Source organism: Anas acuta, chromosome 10, assembly GCF_963932015.1.
Source record: "Anas acuta chromosome 10, bAnaAcu1.1, whole genome shotgun sequence".
Lineage (NCBI taxonomy): Eukaryota > Metazoa > Chordata > Aves > Anseriformes > Anatidae > Anas > Anas acuta.
In genome coordinates this window covers 12345362-12369942 of record NC_088988.1, presented here as the reverse complement: position 1 = coordinate 12369942, position 24581 = coordinate 12345362, and the positions used below count along the sequence as shown (strand labels likewise).

The 24581-nt window shown below is 56.2% G+C and overlaps 2 protein-coding genes across 3 annotated transcripts in view; both read left to right on the top strand.

Annotated features, from left to right (window-relative positions):
• Nucleotides 1-133: 133 nt before the first annotated feature.
• On the top strand, nucleotides 134-4138 carry AGRP (agouti related neuropeptide). Of its 2 annotated transcripts, XM_068693884.1 has the most exons (4): nucleotides 134-1491; nucleotides 2670-2858; nucleotides 2964-3058; nucleotides 3834-4138. In XM_068693884.1, the coding sequence occupies exons 2-4, from the start codon at nucleotides 2684-2686 to the stop codon at nucleotides 4023-4025; spliced, it is 462 nt and encodes a 153-aa protein (XP_068549985.1). In that variant the 5' UTR covers nucleotides 134-1491; nucleotides 2670-2683; the 3' UTR covers nucleotides 4026-4138. The 2 variants fall into 2 exon arrangements, with proteins under 2 accessions (XP_068549985.1, XP_068549987.1); XM_068693886.1 differs by lacking the exon at nucleotides 134-1491 and having other exon boundaries at nucleotides 2262-2858.
• Nucleotides 4139-5294: 1156 nt separating this feature from the next.
• Nucleotides 5295-24581, top strand: part of ATP6V0D1 (ATPase H+ transporting V0 subunit d1) — a 31155-nt gene continuing 11868 nt past the window's right edge. Inside the window, exons 1-2 of the mRNA XM_068693752.1 lie at nucleotides 5295-5510; nucleotides 14603-14774. Of these exons, the coding sequence (XP_068549853.1) occupies nucleotides 5378-5510; nucleotides 14603-14774 (305 nt within the window). The 5' untranslated portion in view covers nucleotides 5295-5377. The remainder of the gene's footprint in view (nucleotides 5511-14602; nucleotides 14775-24581) is intronic.

The window sequence follows — 24581 nt, the reverse complement described above, 5'->3', positions numbered from 1 at the left end:
CCCAAAACCCCACTCTGAGCCCCCTGCGCACCCCAAAACCCCCGTCCCAGCCCCCTGCGCACCCCAACACCCCCCTCCCAGACCCCACCGCACCCCCAAACCCCCTTCCCATTGCCCCCCCCCAGCTCTCACCGCCCGCCGGAGCTCGGGGCCGCGGGGCTGCTGCGTCCCGGCGGCGCGCCCGCCCCGCTGACGTCACGCGGCGCGGGGGCGCGCCTTAAAGGGCCCCGGCCCCGCGCTGAGGCCGGGCGCAGCTCAGCGCACCCAGCGGGGGGGTGGGGGGGATGCGGGGGTCCTGCGGGGGGGGGACGGGACCCGGGGCCCGGGGCCGTTCCTGGAAGCGGCGGGCGGCTCGTTTAGCTAATTAGGGGCCGGGGGGCTAAAAAAAGCTCCGGCAGATGAAAAAAGCTCTCAGCGCCGCTCCGCTTAATGCCTTCCCAGAAGCCCTCCGAGCGCGGCCCTAATGAGCCAGACCCTAATGAGCCGGGCATTAATGAGCAGGACCCTAATGAGCCAGGCTGAGCCCGCTCGGGGTTGGCGTCACCGCTCGCTGCTCCCTCCTCTGGGATCCAGACCCCATTGGGGTGTAGGGGCTGGGGGCACGGAGCTGCCCACCAGGAGTGGGAAGGGGCACGGGGGGCCTGCACCCCATGTGTGGGGTGTGGGGGACCCCACAGTGCGGCTGGGGACACCCCAGTGGGGTGAGAGGCTGCCCAGGGGCAGAGGTGCTGCCTCCAAGCGTGCCCAGCCCACGCCAGGCTTTGCTGCAGCTTTGGGTTTGGGAGCAGTGCTTGAATGTCCCGGCACCCAGAGGCTGGAGGAGCCACGATGGGGCTGTGGAAGATGCCATCGGGGCTGGAGGCTGCTGCTGGTTGTCCTCACCGTGGCGGAGAGCAGCCCTGGGTGTGCAGGGAGCTCGGAGGTGCCACAGGTTGTGGAAGGGATCGAGGAAGGAGAGGTGCTGCTAGCGCAGATGGGAGCCCCGAGGCCCTGCAGATGGGGAGCGGAGGCTGCAAATGGGCTCTGAGCCGTGGCTGGGCTCACGCCAGGAGCTTGGGGTGAGCAATTTGACCCTCAAAATCAGCAGAGAGCTCTGGGTGCCTCAGGAGAGCAGCGCTGATGTTTGATCCCTTCTCCAAAGCACGGCGAGGGATGATGGAGAGAGGCCGGGCACATGCTCCTTCGGCATGGGGCAGCCGGGACCTCGCACCCCTGGGTGGCCTCCCCTGGATTTTGGGGCAGGTGGGGCTGAGCTCCTCGCCGTAGCCCCACGCAGGAGCCCCCCCTCCCACGCACCGCCCGCCTCTCCGGCCAGCCGAAGCCCCGTTTCCAGAGCAGCCCACATCCCCGCTGGTTAGCGGAGTCACGCGGCCGCAGCACTTAATTAGCAGGGAGCCGATATAAATTCCCGTAAGCATGTGGGGACAGCATCGAGGTGGAGAGCGAGCCCGGCGGAGCAGCGCGCCCGGAGCCCCTCTGTGCCCGGAGGAGGTCGGTGGGGTTCTGCCCCGGGGAAGGGTCTGGGGAGTGGGGCAGAGCTGTGGGGGTCCCGTGGCACAGCACGGGGTGGTTTTATGGGGTGGGGAGGGGTCTGTGGGTCCGGGCTGCCAGGCTGGAGCCCCCGAGCGGCTTTTTGGCCCAACCGAAGGAGCAGGAGCTGGGTGTCATGGGGCTGGGCTGCCTGCGTGGGACAGGGTCACCACTCCTGGGTCCCTTTTTTTGGCTCCCCACGTGGTTTTCAGGCTGCTGAAGCTCGCAGCCCTGTCCCGCATTGGGAGAGGAAAATCTGGATTCCCCCACGGGCAGGGAGCCCTGCACTGGGGGCAGGGAGAAACCACGGGCTGGTCCCTCCTGGGGACATCAGATGATGGCAACCGAGCTCCAGGCAGCTTGGCCGGGCAAAGGAGGCTGCACCCAAACACTCAGTGCTCAGCAGCCGTCCTGATGAGCCTCTGTGGGTTATTGGGGTAACCGCATGGCTCGGGGGTGCCTGAAAGGGATTTTGCAGTGACATCCAGACCGTAGAGTCCCAGGGCCTTTGGGGACGTTTCCATCACCGCGGCTTCGGGTGCAATGCCACGTGCAGTGCAGGAGGCTGCAGCCATGCCAAGTTGCTCCTGTCCGTGCACCAAGCTCCTGCCCGGAGCGTTGCAAACCTGCCCCAAAGGCTGAGCATGAACCACAGCTCGAGGGCTGGCGCCTGGAGAGCCCCCCAGCGATGTGATGAAGCCCAGATGCAGCCCGGGCTGTAAGGATCAGCTTCTGGCCTTTAAAACCAGCAGCATTTCCATGCTCTGTGAGCCTAAGTGTTATCAGGAGCTTCGTGGGACTCATTTTGGCTGCAGCCTGTGCACTGGCAGGCGGGCACGCGTAGCCTCGGGGTGGTGTGGGAGATGGGCAGGGAGACCCTGAGCCTCCTCAAACAGCTGGAGTCCCATCTCCAGGAGGCAGAACCAGCTTTGGATTGCTTGCAGTGCTCCCATCTGAAGTCTGGTGGTGGGGGCAGAGCATCAGACCTCACAGCTCTCCCTCTTCTTCTTGCTGTTGAACTCGGGTGCCACCCATGGGGGCACCCTTGGCCAGCACCGTGTCCCTCAGGCACCTGGGGGTGACAGCAGTACGGTGGCAGTGGGGACCAGGCTGATTCTGGCCCTGTCCCCCCCACACAGGTCACCCCAGGACCATGCTGAACGTGCTGCTGCTGTGTTACGGGCTGCTGCAGGGCATCCAGGCCATCCTCACCTCGGACCTCAGCCACGGCCACCTGCAGAAGATGAGCACCGGGCTGTACGGGGCAGACAGAGCCCGCTACCCCAGCCTGCTGCGGAAAGTCAAGGAGGTGGCGGTGGAGCCTGCAGGTGAGTCCTGCGCTCCCCGACCCTTGCTGGCACGCCCAGGCCCCCAAAATGCAAGCGGGGAGCCCCCCCTGCAGTGCCAGTGTGCAGCCTCTCTCTGTTTTGCAGGAGCTCTTCCCAGGACAGAGTTTGATCAGATGTCTCTGGAGGTCCAAGAAGCTGATGGTGACCTCCTGCAGAAAAGCAGTGTGCTGGAACCGCAGGTAATGCTCCGTGACCTTGTGTTTCCCTTAAAAAAATCATAATAATAAAAAAGGACCAGGGCTGCTTTGAGTCACACCAGGCACCCTAGTGGTCGCGGTGGTTTGGAGCAAACCCTAAACGTGGTGTGGGAAGGGAGCATCCCTTCGCTGTCTGCTGAGAAGCTTGGACATGCTGGGATTTGGGAAGCTGGACATCATGGGGCTGGGAAAGCCGTTCCTTTGGGGTCAGCCTTCCAGGGACGCTGCTGCAGTGCTGGGAGGGGAAGTGGCTGGAGGAAGTTCTGGAGGCAGGCGAGGTTTCCCGGCCTAATTTCCTAAGAAAGTGTGGGAACTGAAACTTCCCACCACGCGTTTCCGTAATGAAAAATGGGCGTGAAACATCCTCTTCTGAAATTTCTCAAGCCAGACCGATTGTTCTGTAAAAATCAGCAGGGACTGTGAGGACACCTCCAGCCAGAGGGAATGGGAGCAGGGAATCCACTGTTGAGGACTGTTAGGTCCTTTTAGAGCAAAACACGGACCCGTCCTTCCCCTTGGAGTGTCCAAGCGGGATCTGCTCCTGCTAGCCCCAACTCAAGGGGGTCATGGATCAACTGCTGAAGTGAAAAAAGGGTTCAGCACAAAGCCCCGAGTGTCTTCTCCTGGATATCTCTGGTTTTGGCAAGCCTTATTTTGTTTGAGATGGAGCTGCCTCGGGCTCCTGGCTCTCTCCAAAATGATTCTTCCTCACCAGCTGGCAGACCACAAACCTTCTCCCTCCTCATCTCTCTGGCAGGCATCATCCACAGCCCTGCAGGCTCCGGGCCGAGAAGAGCGCTCTCCCCGCCGCTGCGTCCGCCTCCTGGAGTCCTGCCTGGGCCACCAGATCCCCTGCTGCGACCCCTGCGCCACCTGCTACTGCCGCTTCTTCAACGCTTTCTGCTACTGCAGGAAGATCAGCACCAATTTCCCCTGTGGCAAGAACTAATGCCGCCGGGCTGCCCGCTCCTCGCCCCTCGGGGCCGCTACGGGCCTCTCCCCACCAGCCTCTTCCTCCGCAGCTCCAATAAAGCAGCCGATAGCAAACCCATCACTGAGCGAGACTGGGGTGGTGTCCTGCTCGGGGTGACTGGGGTGGGCAGGGATCTCCTGGTGTCACCCGGTGCCACCCTGCTCCAGTAGGGCCACCCAGCGCCAAGCCCAGGTGGGTTTGGAGACCTCTGATGATGGAGACCCCGTGGCCCCTCTGGGTGACCTGTGCCTGCGCTCAGCCACCGGCATTGCACAGAAATACTTCCCGATGGGAAGTGTCTCCCCACAGGGGGGCTCCGGTGTGATGTGTGGGGCTGTACTGGGGTGGGGGGCTGAGGATCCCCTTATATTCCCCACAGGGTGCCTCAGGCTTCCCCCTGGGTCCCCTCAGGCTCCCCCTTAGGACTCCCCCTAAGATCCCCTCAGAATCCCCCCAGACTCCCCTCTAAGACTCCAATTACCCCTCAGTCTCCCCTTAATACTCCCCCTAAGATCTCCTCAGGCTCCTCTCTGACTCCCCATCAGCCTCAGTCTCCCACAGACTCCTCTCAGAGTCCCCTCAGCCTTCCCCTAAGATCCCTTCAGAATCCCCCTCAGGCTCCCCTCAGACCCTCCCCTAAGACTCTCTCTGACCCCCCTCAGACTCTCCCTTAGGACTCCCCCTAAGATCTACTGAGAATCCCCTCAGACTCCCCTCTAAGACTCCAATTCCCCTCAGTGTCCCTTTAATACTCCCCCTAAGACCCCCTCAGCCTCCCCCAGGGTCCCCTCAGGATTCCCTTTAAGACTCCCTCTGACCCCTCAGCCTCTCCCTCAGGCTCCCCCATAGGACTCCCCCCAAGATCCCCTCAGAATCCCGCCAGACTCCCCTCTAAGACTCCAATTACCCCTCAGTTTCCCCTCTACGACTCCAATTCCCCTCAGTGTCCCCTAAATACTCCCCCTAAGACCCCCTCAGCCTCCTCTGTGACTCCCCCTCAGCGTTCCCTCAGCCTCCTCCTAATACCCCCTCATGATCCCCCTCACACCCCCTGAGTCTCCTCTTAAAACTCCCCCTAAAACCCTTTCAGCCTCCTCCCCCAGCCTTCCCTAACCCCCTCCATCCCTCCTTTTTTCAAAATTCCCCCAAACCCCCCCAAATCCCCTCCCCTCTGCCCGAACCCCTCCCTCCCCGCGCAGGGCCCGCCGGGCCGGTGAAGCGGGCGGGGCTGCGGCCGGCGTCAGGCGAGCGGCCGGGGGAAGGGGAAGGGGAGGGAAGGGAAGGGAAGGGAAAAGGAAGGCGAAGAGAGGAAAGGAGGCGCTGCCGCCATGATGTCGTGTTGCCCCGAGCTCCACTTCAACGTGGACAACGGCTACCTGGAGGGGCTGGTGCGAGGCTTCAAGGCGGGCGTGCTGCGGCACGGCGACTACGTGAACCTGGTGCAGTGCGAGAGCCTGGAGGGTGAGCTATTGGGGGGGTGGGGGGTCGGGTCGTTGTTGTGTGTTTGCTTATTTATTTGTTTATGACGTTTTTAGATGTATATTTTTAAGTTTTTTGTGCTCCAAGCCTCGTCTAGCCTTGCCTTCAGCACCCCCAGCCTGTCTGGGTGACCTGCTTCAGGGCCTCCCTGCCCTCAGAGGGAAGGATTTCCTCCTCATATCCGACCTAAATCTCCCCTCTTTCAGCCCAAACACGCTCCCCCTCGTCCTGTCGTTATCTACCCAAGCAAATTGTCCCTCTCCAGCCCTTTTATATGCTCTCTGTGAGGTGTCCCCACAGCCTCCTCTTCCCCAGGCTGAACACCCCCACCTCCCTCAGCCTTCCCTCACGGCAGAGCTGCTCCAGCCCCTTGATCATCTTTGTGAGCACACACTGCTGGCTTATGTTGGGGTTTTTGTCCACCAGAACCCCCAAGTCCTTCTCTGCAGGGCTGCTCTCAATGAGTTCTTCTCCCAGCCTGTCCTCATGTCTGGGATTGCCCCCACCCGGGTGCAGCACCTTGCACTTGGCCTTGTTGAACCTCGTTAGGTTCATGTGGGCCCAATTCTCCAGCTTGTCCTGGTCCTTTTTGATGCCATCCCTTCCTTCTGGTGTACCGACTGCACCGCTTGGTTGTGGCCATCCCACCCCAGCTGGTCGGTGCCGCGCTGCTCTCTGTGCCATCGTTCCATCCTAGGTGCCAAGAGGATCTGCCTGTAACCCACAGACACCAACACCTGCTCCCTAGTGAAACGGGTCGGAGACACGCGTGTCTTTAGGTGTCAGTGGCAGAGCAATGGTTGGATTTGCCCTAAACTTCTGAAAATGGCAGGCAATTGCTAGCAAGCTGGGGGTGAGGCAGCAGTGTGCCCTGGCAGCCAGGAGGGCCAAATGTACCCGGGGGTGCACCAAGCATGGCATCGCCAGTTGGATGAGGGAAGGGATTGTCCCTCTGAGCACTGTGTGCGGTTCTGGGCACCACAGCACAAAAAGGACGTGAAACTGTTGGAGAGTGTCCAGAGGAGGGCTGCAAAGATGGTGAAGGGCCTAGAGGGGAAGATGTACGAGGAGCGGCTGAGGGCACTGGGTCTGTTCAGCCTGGAGAAGAGGAGGCTCATCATGGTCTACAACTTCCTCATGGAGGGGCAGGCGCCGATCGGTTTTCTTTAGTGACCAGTGATAGGACCTGAGGGAATGGAGTCAAGATGCAACAGGGGAGGTTCAGGCTGGACAGCAGGAAGAGGTTCTTCACCAAGAGGGTGGTCGCACACTGGAACAGGCTCCCCAGGGACGCAGTCACAGCACCGAGCGCGCTGGAGTTTGAGAACCCTTTGGACTGTGCTCTCAGTCCTATGGTCTGAATTGCTGGGTGGACCTGTGTGGTGCAAGGAACTGCACTCGGTGGCCCTGGTGGGTCCCTTCCAGCTCGGGGTACTCTCTGAAGTGTCAGCTCTGTCTCGGTCACTGCTGAGCGATTCAGATGCAAGCTCAGCACCTGGGAGGGTCCTTGGCAGGTGGACTTTGGTTGTGTGTACCCGGAGCTGCTCACCCAGATGTTAGACAACAGAATGGGAACAGAATGCTCTCGCTTGCTTCAGCCTTTGTGTACCTTAAAAGTATCTGTAATACCTTTATGTAGGGCAGAAGCTTATTTTCAGCAGACTGCTGCAAGCAAAGAGCTGCAGAGAAGCCTTTATTGTTCTTGCTGTGGAGCACAGGGCCCGAAGCAGTGTGTCAGGAGGTATTCACAGAATCACAGTATTCCTGCGGCCTTGCTAGTCAGCAGCCCGAAACTGTATCCCCACGGACTAATTCCTCTTTGGGGTGTTTCTGTATTTTCAGCTTCTCCTTTTTCTCTCCCTTCTCTTTGCCTTCTAAACCCAGTTGCGTAAACTTGGCTCCTCCTGCTGTGCCTTCTGCATGTGAAGTGTCTCAGGACAGCGTGATCACGGTGTCGTTATCATCCTGCCCCTGATGGCTCTCTGCTGGCTGCTGTGCTCCTTGTCAAGCCTCATTCAGACCTCGAGGGCTGTTCTGAGCTGCTGCTGTTCTCGTTCCTCTTCTGCCTGGCTCCTGCAGAAGGCTTTCCTTCAAGGAACGTTGCTTGTGATCGCTTACGTAGGTCTGTGGTCAGACCATTTCTTTTCCTCTGTCCCTGTAGCTATGATTTTCCTAGCACAGCACCGGTTTGCTGTGCTCTGTAGCCTTCCAGGTGCGTTCTCTCTCGGCACTAAATCGAGGTAGGTGCTGGCTTGCCTTTCTGCGTGATCCTCTGCCATCCCTGCTCGTCTGATCGCGAAGTAAGCTGATTAAAACTCCTGCTGAGACTGCTTACTGCCATCTCATGGAGCCATAGAGCTCCCTGTGAGCAGGCAGGCTCCCACCTGGCTTTAAAAAGGGCTGGAAAACGTGACGAGAATCACCAGGAGAGCACAACAGCTGCTTTGGCTTATGCTTTTTCCGGAGCCCCTCAGCAACAACCTGTTTAATCCTCTCTTTCAGCTCCAGGAGCCCTGGTTCTGGGGCCGTTCCCCAGCCAGAGGTCCTCGTGTGCTGCGTGCCCGTGCGGGATGCTCGGAGCTCGCTGCAGCCAGTTCCTGCTTCTGACACGAGGTGTCAGTGACGGGCTTGGAGCTGCTTCCCCGTTCCAGCTGTGTAAGCACACATCCGTCCTGGATAACCAGGCTTAGGAGTTGCTGCGACTTCTCTTGTCGGGAGGATGCTGAGCTAGAAGCTGAACATCCTGCTGGAGGTCTGGAGCCTGCTCTGGAGAACATCATACCCTGGGTAGAGTCGCACAGCAGAGCTGCTGGAAGGAGTGGAGCTCGATCTAGGACAGGAATATCAGTTCCAGGCAGGCCTTGCTGTTGGTGTTCAGCACTGCAGGCAGCGTACGGAGCTTGGGAAGTGAGCCAAAGGGTTTTCTTTAGGAGCAGGAGCTTCTGCACCTTCTTGTCAGCGTTCAGTCCCCTCTCATTGCTTACCTTCCTCTGCTGGCTGAGGGAATGGGGCTGGGAAGCAGCCAGCTGGGCTTGTTTTGGGCTTGGTGGGAGCCAGCTGAGCCTCAGAGGTGCCTTTGGGAGAGGCAGATAGTTGATAAACGTGGTTCCTGGGGAAAGGAGGAGTCCCCAAGGATGCAGTTCTGGGCTGGGTGCCGTGGAATGAACCAGCACCAGGCTGGTGGTGAGCCCTGAAGAGCATTTCCAGGGTTGCTCGGGGTGGCTTTGCTGCCTCAGTCAGCTCGGGGGTGGCTTGCTGAGGGCTTGCTGCCCTAAATGCCTCTTCCAGGGGCATCCGTGCTCCGATGGCTTGTCCCCTTCCCTCTTCTCCTCCATGCAGAGGAGAGGTGATGAAATGCTCTGACTGCAGGCTGCCTGCTTGCAAGAGACACCAGAAAACAGTGGCCAGTTTTCAAGCATCCTGCTGCCTTCCTGTATGAGAGGAGTCTTATGACTTGACTTCTGACTTTTTTTCTTAGGCCTTTTTCCACTTATGACTTTTTTTTTTTAAAAGAACACCAGTCCTGTGAGGAGCAGCTGAGGGAGCTGGGGGTGTTTAGGCTGGAGCAGAGGACGTCCCTGGGGGTGTCCGAGGAGAGGTTGGACGTGGTGCTTGGGGGCATGGTTTGGCGGTGACAGTGGTGGTAGGGGATGGTCTTGCAGGGCTTTTCCAACCTTAATGACTCTCTGAAAAGCACTGGAGCCACGGGGGATGCATCGTGGCTGTCCTCCCGCTGCACAGGGAGGCTCTGCACTGAACCAAGGGCCTGTGTGGGCTCCTGGCTCCAGCATGTGGGTGTTTTGTGTGCCACGGGCTCCTGCTGAGCACAGAATTTTGTTGTGGGAGCCCCAAGGATCTTCCTTTCCTCCTGCGGAGGCCTTGGCTTTATCGTGCTGCAGCCAAGCGCTCCCCATGTCTGCTTTCCCCAAGAGAGGAGCAGAAGAGGCCGTGCTGCCCTTCTCTCTTGGGCTTTATCACCGTGCTCTTGGAAGCCACGTGATGGATTTAAGCCCTGCCATACTTCAGGACCACCTTGAACTTGGAGGCAGCTTCAGGCCAAGCCTGGAGCTCTGCAAGTGCAGCAGCTCAGCCTTTCCATGTGCAGGGACCTCCTGAAAACACAGGACGGGGCTGCTGCCCTGGCATCTGCTTTTATTTTTGTGAAGAGCTGGCCCTGGGCTCGCTGGGGTGCGTTGTGGCTGTGCAGGAGGACCGGCCCTGCCCCAGGAGCTCCCATCCCACATGCTCAGGAGTGTTCCTGCCCCGCAGCAAGTGTGACAAAGGAGCAGCAGCCCCGAGGCTGCCCTGTGCCCACCGGGGCTGCTCGGTCGGCTCTCCTCTTGAAGCAAGCTGAAGCAAAACACGTCGAAAATAAACGCCGGCCCTTGCCCAGCCGTGGTGCCAAACGCTGTGGTCTCTGGCTTCCTGCAGGGTTCACCAGAGGCTCGCTGCTGTTTGTTCTGGCCCCCTTTACCAGGTGGAGACCTACCCCACAGCCTCGCGTGGCTGAGCTTCAGGCGGCACCTGAGGTCAGCTGCTCCTCGGGTGCTGCCTGATGCCTTGTCTGGCTCCTGCCCCTCGGTAGGAGATGGCAGCGCCCGGGTTTCCCAGCACGTATCGCCTGCTGGTGTCCTGGTGGTGTTCCTCCTCCTCTGCTCTCGGTCCCTGCGGTGTGGGACTGCTTCTGCCCCGTTCCTCCTAGCACTCAGAAGAGTGATTTGTTGCTTTTCCCTTCAGCTTTGCTAGGTTTCACAGCAGCGTACGGGACTTTGGAGATTGCAGCCATGGTTTCCCTCGGCAGAGATAGGAACACGGGCTGAGGAGCTCTGAAGCAGAAGGTGGAGAGTTAGAGGTGACACGGTGATAGGGAAAGGGCCAGAGAGGTCACTTCTGGGCCCATCTGTGGTGCGGTGGAATTGGCTGCCTGGCACCGGAGAGGTGGAACACCACCGATACTGCTTTGCAACCACAGAAAAGTCTGAAATTCTGCAGAAAAGGAAGGGTCTCTCGGCGTTTCTCAAGTCAGGTTTCAGAGAATCCGTTTCAGAAGTGTCTGAAGTGGCTATAAACGCAGCGACAAGCTGGGGGGTGAGAGCTGCAGCCTTCTGGAGGGAGACGTGGGCGATGCAGCTGACGGGCAGGCTGCTTTGATTTTGTGTATGTGCTGTGGGTCTGAGGAGCCGGTGTGTTCCCGCGTGAGGCAGCTTTCTGGGAGCTGTGACCCGGCCGTGAGTTACTGGGCTCTGCGGGGGAGGCGAGAGAACAAAAGCAGCGTGGTGATTCACGAGCTCCCTTGCCAGCTGCTGGCTCAGGACGCTCTTAAAGTGCGTGAACCACCTGGAGAAGCTCCGAAACAGGCAAGTGCTCCCCTCGGAAGCGGTCCCCGGCTTGAAGCCTGCTAGTCAGAGTCCGGAGGGGCTCGCCAGGAGCAGCTCATCTCCAGGTGGGAGCCCCGAGCAGCGTGGGGATCTCCAATTCCAGCTCAGTAGTGGGTCTGCTTGTCAGGCACCGTGCTCCCGAGGCTCCTGTGGCAGGGGATTCCTCCTGGGAAGAGCCCCAGGATCCATCAGCACCTCCCAAACCCTCCTGGATGGCACCTGGGGAGCACGACTGGAGGAGGACGGGCTCGTGTGAGGTGCTGCTACGCCGTGGGATGCTTTGAGGCAGGGTTTGCAACCCCAGCCCGGCTCTTGGAAAATGCGTTCCGTCCGCTTGGATGCGAGGAGGCGCAGAGGAGCTGGGTTCCTGCAGCTTGTGGCTGGCCTTGCCTGTAAAAGCGACTTCCAAGTGTTACATAAACCTCAGTCCTGTTACAGCACAGCCTTGTGCTGGCTCCTGTGCTGTGGCGTGGGGGGCAGCCCCCTCGCTGCGTGGGATAAAACGCTCCGGCTGGGCAGAGCTTGCTCGGAGCTGGTGATGGAGAGGCTGCGAGGCACAGGCAGAGCGCGTGGGGGGCAGCTCTGCCCTCTTGGCTGTGCTTTTCCTACCCCTCCATCCCTGGCCGGGCAGCAGGGAGGATTCTTGTGGCCTCAGAGGTAGGAGCTGAGCTGCAGGAGGTGGCGGTGGCACCGCCAGGTCCCTTCCCGCAGCAGCTCGGGCAGGCCAGAAGTGGCACGCAGCTCGCCAAACAAGCGCTGAGCTCTTCTCTTTGCCAGCCCTCTGCTCGGCACCAGCTTTCCCAGCCTGGCCTCCCGCCGTGCCCAAGGTGTTGGGGATGGGGCTGTCTGCCTCGGGAGTCTTACAGCTTTCCCTTGGTGTTTTCATTTCCCTCGCAGTGCAGGGGAATGCAGGAGGCGCGGTGTTGCTGGGAGGTCCCAGCTCCAGGGCTGGGTCAAATCCGTCGCTTTCCTTGAGGAGAGCTGAAGCTGAAATCAGGGCAAACGGAGCCAAAACCCCGTGTTGTCTGCACCATGGACTACTCTCAGCGAGCCGTTTGAGCTGAGTAATAACTTCGGTGAGCAGCTTCATGGAGCTGGTGGCTGCAATGGGGCTGTCGCAAGGCATCCTTCAAACACTTCTCCCCTCTCTTCTCTAGGAAATAAGCGGAAAGCCTGGGAAGTTTCCCTGCTGAAACAAGATCTGGTGGGACGATGCGCAGTAAGCGGTTTCCTCTCCAAGTTCCCGTGTAGCTGCAAAACAACATCACATGCCTTCTCGCACAGCCTGAGCTTTCCTCAGGGCTGTTACAGGGAGCTCAGAGGAGGCGGTACGGGGGTGTCGCTGCTGCGGTCCCCTCAGCCTTACCCTGCAGTCCGATTCCACGGGCGCAGTCCTCCTCCTGCAACCTTTTCTCTCGTGCTTGGTGAGCAGCTGCTGACTCTTGCTCCGTGCTTCCATTAAACGCAAGCTGGTAAAGCTCTGATCTGACAGCAGCACTTCGTTTCCACTCGTACTCCAAAGCTCGTCTAAAAGTCTTTTTGTTTTGGAAAGGCTGATGTCAGCGTTGCCTCAATTTGCCTTGTAGCTCTAGGTCTTGGTTTCCAGCCCAGACCTCTATAAACCTCTATAGGGTTTATTTTTAGGGGGAGTGAGGACTCAGCAAGACTTAATCCTGGTATATTGTCTCTCTCTTAGCTGTCAGAAGCCAGGGAGGTGCAGAACTGCTCGGTGGGAGCTTCCTGCGAGCTGGGTTTTGCAGGGCTCACCAAGGGATTGCCATCAGGTAGGAGGTGACCGTCAGCAGTAACGAACCTGTGCAGGCCACACTGAGGCGAGGGGCTCTCTGAGTTTGGCACAAAAGCCTTGAAAGGTCATGTTGGGGAAAAAAAAAGCCTCCATCTCTCCGTTATCCAGCTCGTGTTTTCCCATCTCAGAAGTGCGAGCAGGAGTTCACGGTGCCGTGGTGGAACAGAGCACAGCTGTTGGGCTGCAGCACAGCCTGGGGAGCAGGGAGCTAGGTTCAGTTTCTGCTTTGCTTCAGCCACGGTGCGAGTTGTTGAGCAAGTAGCTCTCTTTGCTGCATCCAGGATCCCTTGTTAAAAGTAAGTGGAGTATGAAACTGTCCTGGAAACTGCTGAGAAACATGACAGAAACTGAGTGCTATTAAGTGTCTGGCCTTTTTTCACCCCCTCCATAACCACCATCTGTTTCCTGTGAGACTTAGCAGTGGTAACGTCTTTGTAACGAAACAGCGCTGGGTCAAAAATGTCTCTGCTGGACCCCATTGGAAATACCCAGAAGGATTTAAGTCAGCCTGAAAGCTGTCTGACCCTTCTGCCCCTCTGGATGAGGCCAGTGTCACGCTGTACAGTACACGCTCAGCTTGGAGCTCAGTGCTGAGAATGCCGTCCAGCTCGTGGCCGTAGCTGACTGTAATGTCAAGAGATCAGTCTCCTCGAGCTCGGCTTGACCCGTGCCATATATACACACTCCTTTTTCTCACTTACCTCTCTGTCCACCTGCAGGTTGCCATGCTCATCCCATGGTGCTGAGGACACGCACGGCTCAGCAGGAGGGGAAGGCGACCCCAGTGCTCCTGCTTCAGGGGAAGCAGGGAGAAGTTTCTTGGGTTTTCTGTTTGTTTTCTCTGGACGGGGCGTTCACATCTGGTTTGGCTAAACTCTTCCAGCTATTCTCCTTTCCCCCCATAAAGGCGTTGGATCCCTGGGAGGATGCTTGCCTAACTGGCCCTCCGAGGTGAAGCTGAAGGGAGCTGAACACCATGTACCAGCGCAGCTCGTAATGCTTTGAGGAATGGGACTCTGGGACGTTCCTCAGCTCTGGATTCAGTTTTTCCATACGGACACTTAAATGCCTTTGGCTCACGCAGGGATTTTTATCTTGACAGAGCTCAGCGTGCTGTGGTTGCTTGTTGTCCAGCACTGCGGCTCGGTTGGGCACTGGACCTGCAGCAGGGGTACCAGAGAAATCTGCTCGAAGCTGGAGGGGAGGAAGGCTTCTGAGCGTGTTCCTCCATCCTGAGCAGGGAGTGCCCGCTGTGTGAGATGGGTGTGGATGGGCTTCTCCAGCCCCTCTCTGCCTTTTAATGCCTGACTTCACCAGGGTAGCTGGTTGGACTCACTTGATGGTGTCCTGGCTGCTTTCTAATTTCAGGGTTGTTGCTTGCATCTCTTTGGCTTTGAAAGTGTTTCGGATGCCTCCTGCCTCGCAGTCATTGCTGAGGGGACCTGTTTGTTGGAGGCAGGGGGGCTCTTGGTCCTGGTCACTTCGCAGAAGCCTGTGACCAGAGCACTTCTGGCTAGAGGAAATAAGACTTCAGGTCTCTAGACATCAAGACCAGTAGCAAAGACATTTTTTCCTAGAAAATCAGCAGCCTTCCATCTTATCAAGCACAGCTGGCAGAGATGTGCTCAGTTCTGCAGACAGTGCCCATTTCTCTTTTAAGATGGGGCACGGCTGCTGCAGTGAAACCGATTTTTTTTTTTCCTGCATTGAGATTGTCCTCAATAACGCTGAGCACAAACATAACCACATGGCTTAACGCGTGGGCTTTTTTTTTTCAGGTGACCTTTCAGAGAAGGGAATACCCAGAGCTGACCCCCAGCCTCCTCAGGTATGCTCGGAACCCCTCCCAGCACAAACCCTGTAGCGTGGACCCGTGCTTTCTTTTCCAGACTTGAAGCTGCACCTGCAGAGCACCGACTATGGGAACTTCTTGGCCAACGAGGCGTCCCCGCTCACCGTCTCCGTCATAGATGACAAGCTGAAGGAGAAGATGGTGGTGGAGTTCCGGCACATGAGGAACCACGCCTACGAGCCCCTAGCGAGTTTTCTGGACTTCATCACGTGAGTACCAGCTGCTCGTGGCAGCATGTGAAACCTCTGGGGACTCTCAGACCAACTTTCCACACTCACCCTGTACCTAGTGTGTTTTCTGCAGCTGTTTGAAACTCTTCTGGAGGTCTCAGACAAGCTGGTGCAGCAGCATTGTGATGCTAAAGGCTTTTGCTCCCAGGGTGTGTGTGCTTTGTTTGCACTGCTGCTTACCTGCCATCCCATCCCGGTGGCTGTAAGCCTGCGTCTGACCCCATTGTAAACTGGTTCAGGGAGCTGAGCTGGCCAAAAATTGAACAATTTTCTCCTTTTGGGGTTAATCTTTACTTAGTTTCCTCAGCTAGCTTGGTGGGATCCAACAATTAGGGAAAAGGAGGGTCTAGGGTGTGCAGCAGGAGAGGGCAGGGTTGGGGCAGCCTCAGCATGCCTCTGTCAGTGTGTGAACAGGCACTGGGCTCCTGTGTGTGCAGTTCCACAGCTGCTTCAGCTGATGTAAAAGGCTCGAAATAGCACCGCGTTCCTGCAGGGCCTTCCTGTTGTAATCACTCCATGTCTAAACAGTCCCACTATCTCATTTGTCTAACCCGGTGCCTCATATCTGTAATTTTCTGGGTCACTGTGCTAAAGCTGCCTGTCTTTTTTTTAAGCCTTTCCTATTTTCTGAGAGGTGGCTTTTTCTTACGTGCCTGTCACTAAAGCCCATGGAATTTCCTTCTCTGGCTCTGGATACGCAGCATGACATCAGCGAGGCACGGCAAAGCCCGCATCTTGCAGCAGCACTCGCAGTGGTTGGAGCAGTTTCTAGGTCGTCATCACAGTTGTGTGGAGCAATCTCTGCTATTTTCTGAAGTTTCAGACGAGAATTTTCAAAACGCCAGTTGGCCAAACTTGGATTTGTTGTAAAAACATCAGCACGGTTAGAGCCTGGCCGCTTGAATGATTTAACTTTAAAGCTGGTGTTTGCTCTCAGCTCGGTTTAACTCTGATCTTGTTCAGCCTCTGTCTCTGATTTCGGAGAGCCGTGTAGAACAAAACAACCCCGTGCAGATATCCGTGTATCTCGCCTACTGCGTAATCTCTTCTCGGACATATCGCTCCCATTTGGCACAGGACGTTTCTTCCTAGAATTGTCTCTGCTCTCATCTCTCCTTTTTACTGGAGATTTTAATGCTGCTGTCTTCATAGCCTGGAGGAAGGCAGAAGATGAAGCAGAAGAAAAACCCTTCCTGCAGGAAGAGTCTCCACCCTCTTGCAGAGCCTTTTCTGCAAGGAGTCCAAGTATTCGGTTGCATTTCGTCGTGGTTCTGGTGCGCTGCTGCTGGAGCAGCCTCCTCGGGGTCTGCCCTCATCACACCCATGGCGTATTGCTGAAACACAGAATGTGTTCACGGCTTCAGCTGGACCAAGGTGGGAGTTGCTGTCAGCATATTAGAAGCTCTGGTGGCACTGCAGACAGGTTAAAATAGAAGAATGAGGATAGGGAAGCACGAGGAGTTTGGATGGGGTACTGGTTTTGCCCTTCTCTTCATAATCCTAATATATTTAGTGAATGGGATGGTGTAAAAGGGGGTAGGCTAGGGGTGACTCCTTGGGGTGCCTTTCAGGCTGCGTTCTGTTCCCTGAAACTGCCCCAGGGGTTGCAGTAGATCTTGGTGTGGGGCAGGGGGCAGTAGCTTCAAAGCATTGCACCACGCGGAGCTTCCCATGCGCGTCCCGGGTAGCTGGCGGGGAATTGCAGGAGCTATACATCAAGCTTAAAATGGAAGCAAATGTTTTGTGGCGTGTCCAGCACAGCTCCAAAACTCGCTAGTGTAGGATGCTGTTTATGTACTTAATTTTTGGCCTTTGTGAAGACATTGGAGGATGCCACGTGGGACTGGTACCACCTCACGGAGAGCAGCGCGGCTGTAGGTGGCTGGTGCCCTGAGGTGGATCAAGAATTTAATAAAAGAGGCTTTCTAATTTGTGAACACCCGGCTAAAGTCTGGGATGCTTTTGAGTTTATCCACGCGAGAGTTACCTGTTTTTGGAGGGTGCTCAGACCTTAACCTGGCTCACATTGCTGAGGAGATCGTAGAATCACAGAATGGTTTGGGTTGGAAGGGACCTTAAAGACCATCCAACTCCAACCCCCTGGCACACCTCTGGCTCTGAGCTGGATCCGGAGCTCCCAAAGGACCCGTGTTCGCCGATGCTGTCCTTGCCAGCTCCCGGGGGAGGCAGTGCTGCCCGCAGCCTGCCAGAAGGTGGCACTCCAGCCCTGCGGCTGCCCGTGGCACGGAGGTGAGGGTGGGCACCCACCGAGGTGGGCAGGAGCCAGCTCCCCTGGAGACCCCAGGGGAGAGGAGGGTGTTAAAAGCACACGGACTGAGCCGCCCCAACAACTCGGCCACACAGCAGCCCCAAAGCAAGGTCTTTGTTCCCCAAAAGCCACTTGGTGTCTCTGATTCCTGTCCGGTGGTGCTCCTTTCCCACTGACTTCCCTGGCCCCGATCCTCTCCGTGGCAGCACGGCGTTGTCAGTACCAAAATATTGAGGAAGTTGGCTGACTTCCCTCTTGTTTTTTCAGGTTCTAGCTGTAGTTGGCTTCCTGTGCCACCGCACGTTGCTGCAAGGAGGAACTCAGCTCACCGAGAACTCAACTTATTGAGCCTTCCACGGCCCCTATAAAACACCTGCTAGCTCTGTGCCTCGCTGTGCGGCTCCTCGCTGCTCCTGCTGGTGCTTCCCTGTGTTTTTCAGCCGCCCGTAGTTGGTCGGAGCGATGGGCACAAGCTGGCTGTCAGCCTCCCTGCTCCAACACAAATAATTGCCTGCTTGGCTGAGGGAATGTGGCAGCGTTCTGTAGGGCAGCAACAAACAGGTATTAAGTGTACTTGAAGCAGCAAAACCCACTTCCTGAACTCAGCAAGCACATATTGACTTGCGGGATGGAAGTGGGTTTTAGGTTCTTCTCAGTGATGTTCTGCCCTGCCTCTCTGTGAAGGCTTTGTTCTTTGTGTGAGCCTGACACAATGCCATGTCCTGTCTGTCCTTCCTTCCAGTGCTCCTGCCTGCCGTTCAGATAGGATCCTTTTATCTCTGCTCTGCACCGTTTCTCCTGCCTCTACTCAGCTGTAGCCTGATCAGATTGTCAGCTTTGGTATTTTTCCAGTGGAGGGGGGGAAAGCTCTTTTTGCCCTTGCTCCAGCACAGGGTTTTCCCTGCTGGTGAAAGCCCAATTCCTCAGCAGCATGGCTGGGGGCTCAGGCAGCCGTTCGGAGCCTTCACCCCTGCAGCAAGCTGGTGGGAAGAGGAGGGCTCGATCTCACGGTCAGGCTGGGGGAGCTGCTGCTGGCTGCTGAAACCAGACTCAGGCCACTGCAGGAGCAAAGCTGGAGGTGAAGCCGGGTGTGAACACGTCGTCCAAGTCTGCGACCGAGCCTGTCAGCAGGGGACAGGCTAGGGCATCATTTATCTCTGCCTCACCAGTCTGCTAGACCTCAAGAACAGGGTCCTTGCTGCCCCGGTGATGTACCTGGGAACTTGGCTTCTGGTGTGTTTTTTGTGGTCACAAGACCTGTTTTTGACGAGGCTGCGTGTACTTTTTCCCCTTGCACATGCCTTTTCTTAGCTGACACTTCCCTCTACTACCTTCTTCGTGACCCGTTCCTGCTCTGCCTCTCCCCAGCACTGGATAGATCCAGTTTCTGCTGCATGACTTCGAGTTGAAACTTAATCTTACGGCAGTGGTTTTCTAAAGCCAAACTGTTTCAACTGCTACTTGAGCTGAAGAGCAATAATCCTCTCCTCTGGAGTAGGAAGCTGCTTGTCTTTATTCTAAATGTACTGGAGTGTGCATCCTGGCATCATTGCGTGAGGTTACAAAATATGACTACCTCCTTTTGAAGCCCTTTCTTACGAAAATAGCTCCGAATGCTTTACATTACAGGCACTGGCAATTTACTTGGGCAAATGCAATAACCTGAAGGATCTTTTCCAATGCTGTTGTGGTGAAAACTGTACTCTGCTATTTTCAACTAGTTGTTGAGACCTTGGTGGAGGTGGGACTGGGGAAGAAAAATTACCATAGCAGCTGGGGATCCTGCAATAAAAGGTTTTATGAGCCTTTTCTGGCAGAGACGGTTTTGGCAGAGCAGCACAGGTTCCTGACAAACAGCTTCCCTGTTTGCAGGGAGTGCAAAGTTGAACTGATAAGCCAAGTTCTTGGAGGGGTGTTATGCAACATTTAAAATAAGAGGGCACAAAACTAATGGTCTGGAAACGATCGCAGGCTCTTGTGTCCTCCGGGTGGTAGCATCAGAGCTGCATCTGCTCTCCTGCTTGCACCAGTTTCCCAGAACGAGTGTCGGGGAGGCTAACTGGGTTGTGTGCCCGCGTGGTGGCTGCAGGAGTCCTCTCTGAAAACTGTGGAGCCGTGGGCGTCCGCCTCGGAAAGGGCAGCGTGTTCTTTGAAAGGTGGATTTCACTGTGTGTTGTGCTTTATTCCCAAGCCTGTAGCACCTGGAGAACATTTCACTTCGCCAGTTCATTTAATCTGGGACACCGTAACCCTACTTCTCCTGACCAGCGCTGTTCTTCTTCGCTTGGAAGGTGTTAGCATGGTGCCTGGCAAGCACGCCGAGCTGCAGCAACCCTCAGAAAAGCCAGCAAAGCATTATTAAAGCGAGGCCAGGAGTTGGACTCGATGATCCCTGCGGGTCCCTTCCAATTTGGATATTCTGTGATTGTCGTTGGTGGTAATAAAGATGCAGCAAAATGGTAGTGATGAGCTCCAGATGGAAGCCCCCGTTTCATTAACAAACATAAATCTTCCCAACAAAGCTTTGCAGCCCCGGGAAGGGGCCCGAGCAGGCGAGCTGTAGGTGATTAGGTGAGAACACATCACCTTGCACTACACCCACATCCACGCTGATGCTGTTTCGTTGAGAGGCAGTGTGTGGATTTAACTGCCTGCTCTGCCTTTGCTTAAAGCTGATTCCCTCTGCTTGTTCTGCTGCCTGCAGGAAGGGTTCTTGCCCTTGCCTCCTGTTCCTTCTCACAGTTCCCTCTGTGCAGCATGTCTCTTGGAGGCATTAAAACATGGGGGAAGGAGCATGGTGTGAGGCTACCTGTGCTCCTCTGATGGATTTATGTGTGGTTGCAGCTTTTTCAGAACGCACCTTGCATGCACGCCTTCAGCTGGATGAATGTTCTGCCCCCGTGTAAGGAGCTTCACTCCTTCGTGGAAACTCTTCTCGACGCCTTTTGGTGTTAGACCTCAGCAGCTTTCATTTTCCTTCTACTTTCCCATAGATTTGCCTCTCTCAGTGCTCTAGACAGGCAGTTTCAGCCCCAAGAGAGCCTGGAGGCCAGGAGATGTTGCTTCTGAAGGCTGGTGTGCCTTGGGTCCCTCTTTAGTTGGAAGCCCAGTAGATGCTCACGCAGAACTCTGTAAACGTTGCCACCTTCCTCACATCGCACAACTTAGCAAAATAGTATATGCAAGCTTGGCTTTTGCAGCTGGTTTATGTGCAGGCAGCATGATGAGATGTTTCTGGCCAGTATTTAAAATGTAATTAGTGCTCCAGTCTGCCTCAGCACAGCGCAGAGTGCCAGGGCTCAGCCTCGCGTACCAGCCTAGTGTTTCTCAAGCTGTGAGGTCAAGCTTTAAGGCATCGAATTTAAGCAACCAGAGACTCTTGCACGAGGCTGCGAGGGGTTCAGAACAACTCTGCTGTTTCCAGGGGGTCGTATGCATCTAGAACACATCATCATATTCATAAAACTTCAACATTAAAGCACTTCTTTGATTTTTTTTTTTTTTCTAATTAGCCTTTGTGGCTAATGCTGAATGAGTGCTTATAAGCTGCCGGATGATACCACTGGAAAACTGAGGTCAGTATCCCAAGAGATCTAGACTCACTAAAAGATGGTCAAAATCATGTGGAGATGCGGCTAAATATAGATTAATGCTGAGAACATTCCTGGATCCTTGGATTTGAAAGGCTGCCACAGCCTCTGTAGTACCGTGAAGTTACAGCGCTCTGCTGTGAAATGGTCTCGTTGATCTAAGTTTAGTAGAGCACCCACTTATTGGCTGAGTGCCCTTGGTTTGTGGTGGCAACCATAAAATTCTCAGCTTTCTCTTGAGCAGGTTCACAAAACTACCGCTTACGTGTGGTTTTTGTTGGTGTGATGCTAGGAAAGAGAGCGTAGAAAGAGAGAAAGAGGTCAGCACACCTCGCTGGAGGTGATCGCGCTGCGGCTGTGTTCCCTGGACTGCCTGAACTTTGGCTGCAGACGGGGTAAAACTTCATCAGCAGAAGCGGCTGCTCTGATTTCTTCTCCTCTGGGCTGAAAATTTGACTTTAGGATTTAATTCAGTTCAGTGCTGTCTATTTTGAACAATCCTCAAACCTCGGGATCTTGGTGAGGTCCCTTTCCTTTCCCCTTCAGGGCAGCTGTGTGATTATGTCCTGATAATGGTAAAGCCATGCTCCAGCTGCAAACCTCTCAGGTGTTGGCACTGTTCTTAGGGTCAGCTCCTGCTCCTTTGTGCTTTGAAGCCTGTGCCTTGCTTTCCCCGACAGCTGCTTGCATTCGGAGCCCAAGAGAGATGTAAGAAGTGGCTCCGTGTACCAGCACCTTTGCTCGGGTCTTGAACCCTGTGGGATGTAGAGGTGATCCTGGCTGCTTGTGCACAACCCCAGGGAAGCAGTGCTACAACTGACCCCAAAATACTTCCTGCCGCTGCTTTTCCCCAGCATTGAACTGAATGAGCTGCAAGAGGGAAGCACTAAATGTAAGTGCCTGCACTCAGTACAACTTCATAGTAATTTAAAGCTGCCTCTAGAATTCACACAATTCAGAGCGCTGCTCTCATCCCGCTGGAGTTTTCCCTTTCATCCCAAAATAAACACATGTTTCTACAGTGATCTGAGTAACTGCCCAGGGCACTCTCCCAGAGCCTTTTGCCTTGCATCGGTCAGCGCTGAAGGCTGATGCTGGTTTTGGAAAGCCTTGAAGTTGCCTGAGCAATACCTTACCCCATCCCTCACGCTCGGGGATGCGGTCGGGTACCGAGCTGCAGGGTCAGGCCCGGCTGTGCTTACGCAGCGCCGGCTGCTTGGCCACGAGCGCTCAGAATAGCTTGGCATGACTCAGGTCACTCCGAGCTGCGAGCCTGGATCGCAGCCCTGGGGGGGAGGCGAGCTTTTTCCTGCACAGGGGGAGAAAGGAGGCTCGGGGTGGATATCCCCAGCCTCCCCCTTCAATCCGTGATACCAACAGCAGCGCACGCAAAGCCCCTGAGCCCTTCTCCCTTTCCAGGGGCTCTGCTCCCACATCAGCCCCCCGGTTGCTGCGTTTCACCGCTGCCCCCCGGGCTGTCCTCCTGACCCCGCACGGAGCAGCTGTTGCAGTGCAGTCTGGCAGGGCTTTCGGAGGATCCCTGAGAAACGCAGGTCATGCAGTGTTCTGTCATTAGTCATGCTTTGTGGCCACTTGCGGTATTGTTTACGGTTTCTTTAGTATCCTGGAGCAGAAAGCAATAAAAAAAAAAAAAACCCAACCTATCTGCTGCGGGACAATGACTCTTTATGATTAGATTAGGAAGTGGGGGAGGGAGAAGCCGTTGCTGTCTTGGGGTCGCTGCCTCGCAGGGCTCTGCCCTGGTGCCTGCAGGCTGCGTTGTAAACGCCCCACGTGATGAGCGTTCCTGCATTTTATGTGCTCCCCTGGTGAAAAGCCTTTCTCAACATTCAGCCTGCTTCTGCTCTGCTTTCCTGGGGTGGCCTCCGCCGTGCCCATCTGCGACCGCACCTCCTGAAGCCCGAAGTGAGGAGGATCTCTCTGACCTGGAAGGCGGGCTTTCACACCGCCCCCCACGCACATTTTGGCTCGTTTGGGCATTGTCCTGGCTCTTCTGCTGTGTGCTGAGCGTTGCCTGGTCCTACGGTGCTGAGCTGGGTGCTGCTGGAGGAGCACAGGTACTGCTCCGGCCGTGTCGGACCTCAGGAAGACGTCAAGGAAGCATCTCTCCTGCTGCGAGTGATGTGTCTGTGCTCGATAACTCCTTCCTGTCCCCACGTAAGAAAGGCTGCTCTAGTGTGAACCGGTATTGATGCTTCTAGGAATCGGCTGAAACCCTGCTTCTGTGAATGTGAATTTCTGGAATACGCCACACCTCAAATCGAGTGAGCGAAGCGAGGCAGGATGTGAGCGTACACGTGAAATGCTGGTGGATCACCCAGCCAGCCCTTTCAGGCCCTGTGTGGGCAGGGAGCAGCTCAGAGCCCGAGCATGAAGCCTGTTCTTGCCTCTCAGGGCTTCATGGTGCTGCTCCTGTTCCCTGACACATGCCCTAAATCCCACTCCTCTCACCGGCTGCACGGAGAGTGAAGGTTAAAACGCTTTTGGAGCTCAAATACGCAGCAGGCTCGTGTCTTCCTGAAGAGCCCGGGCGTGCATTAACCATGAAACGTTTGAAGCTGATAAGAACCTGATAGGCCATGAGGAAGACAACGACAAAGGCCACTCAATTCAAAAAGTAGTTGAAGGAGAGCTGCTGCCACCAACAAACCTGATCCCTGGGGCTCGGCTGGAGGTGCTGAAGTAGCCAGGACCTCTCCGCTGGTTTTCGTACAGCTGTGCTACTGGGAGCAGATGCATTCTCGTTGGGATCCTGGCAAGGGAAAGCCAAGCGTTGCCCCGTGCACAGATGAGGAGAGGCTTTTCCAGCTGCCCTGGCACCAGGAGATGTACCTCATAACCGCGGCTGACTAAGCCATAACGATTTTTACTGGGTTGCAGCGGGGGCTGAGTATGAGCCTGGGCTTGCCTGAAGGAAACGGGATTCATCCTTAGCTAACTCTCAGGCAGGGTTACTGGGGTGTGCTGGTGTCTGCCCGGCCTTGGCAGGCCCTACAAGACCTTTGTCCTGCTGCAGCTCTCGTTACTGCACGGGCTTGCAACACTGTCAGAGAGGAAATTTAAAAGTGAAATTTCCTGCTGTTCTGCCCAGGGTAACTCCTGCAAGGACGAAAGCTTCTTCTGACCGTGAACGTTGATCCAGCACACCAAGGCTAAGCTGCTCAAGTCACAAATAGGTTGTGGATTGCAAGAGTCCTTCCTGAGCCTAGGAAAGAGCCTACCATGAAATGATTGATTTCCTCACCTCTTCCTCCAATGTGGAAGCTGAAGAAATGGTTGGGGTCCGGCCCTATATTGTCACCTTTCTTTGGTGAGAGCCCTGCTGCTGTTCACTCTGTCCTAAAAGCCCTGTGTGTGCCTGAGGGCAGATGGCAGAGCTGGAAAATGACCCTTAACGCTCTGCCTTTCCTCTGGCACACCCCACGGAGCTGCAGATGTCTGTATTTACCCGCAGCAGCCGCTCGCCACGCCACGAGGGACTTGCCCTGGGCTCTTACAAACAAGCCCCTCTTGCTGCCGGGGAGATGGGGCTGCACAAACAGCACGAGGACAATGACCCTGCAGGTTTCAGGCAGCGGGAGGTTTCCCAGTGCCCCAAGAGCTGTGCTGTCCCTGCGAGGCTTTCTGGGGTGCAGCAGGGTGCTCTGCAGAAGTAATGGGGCCGGCGGGGCGCTGCCCAGCCCCGCAGCACCTGTTTGAGGAGCTAAGGTGTGGATTTGCTCATGGACGTGCCGCTTGGGTATATATTTGAAGTTGTCTAATAAAAACGACGGGAATCTGCCCATAACTGGCTCTGCTCACCTGCCCTTCCTGGGCTTCAAAGGGAAGCAGCCGCACGGTTCGCTCGGGCACAGCATCCCCCTGCCTGTCCCAGCTGCCTGTGCCTCCTTTCACCAACCCCTCAAA

Excerpts from the sequence above, each read along its gene's own strand:
- AGRP (XM_068693884.1), top strand. The coding sequence starts at position 2,684 with ATGCTGAACGTGCTGCTGCTGTGTTACGGGCTGCTGCAGGGCATCCAG. Across the intron at positions 2,859-2,963 it reads GGTGGCGGTGGAGCCTGCAG|GAGCTCTTCCCAGGACAGAG; the intron begins GTGAGTCCTGCG and ends TCTGTTTTGCAG. Across the intron at positions 3,059-3,833 it reads GCAGTGTGCTGGAACCGCAG|GCATCATCCACAGCCCTGCA; the intron begins GTAATGCTCCGT and ends TCTCTCTGGCAG.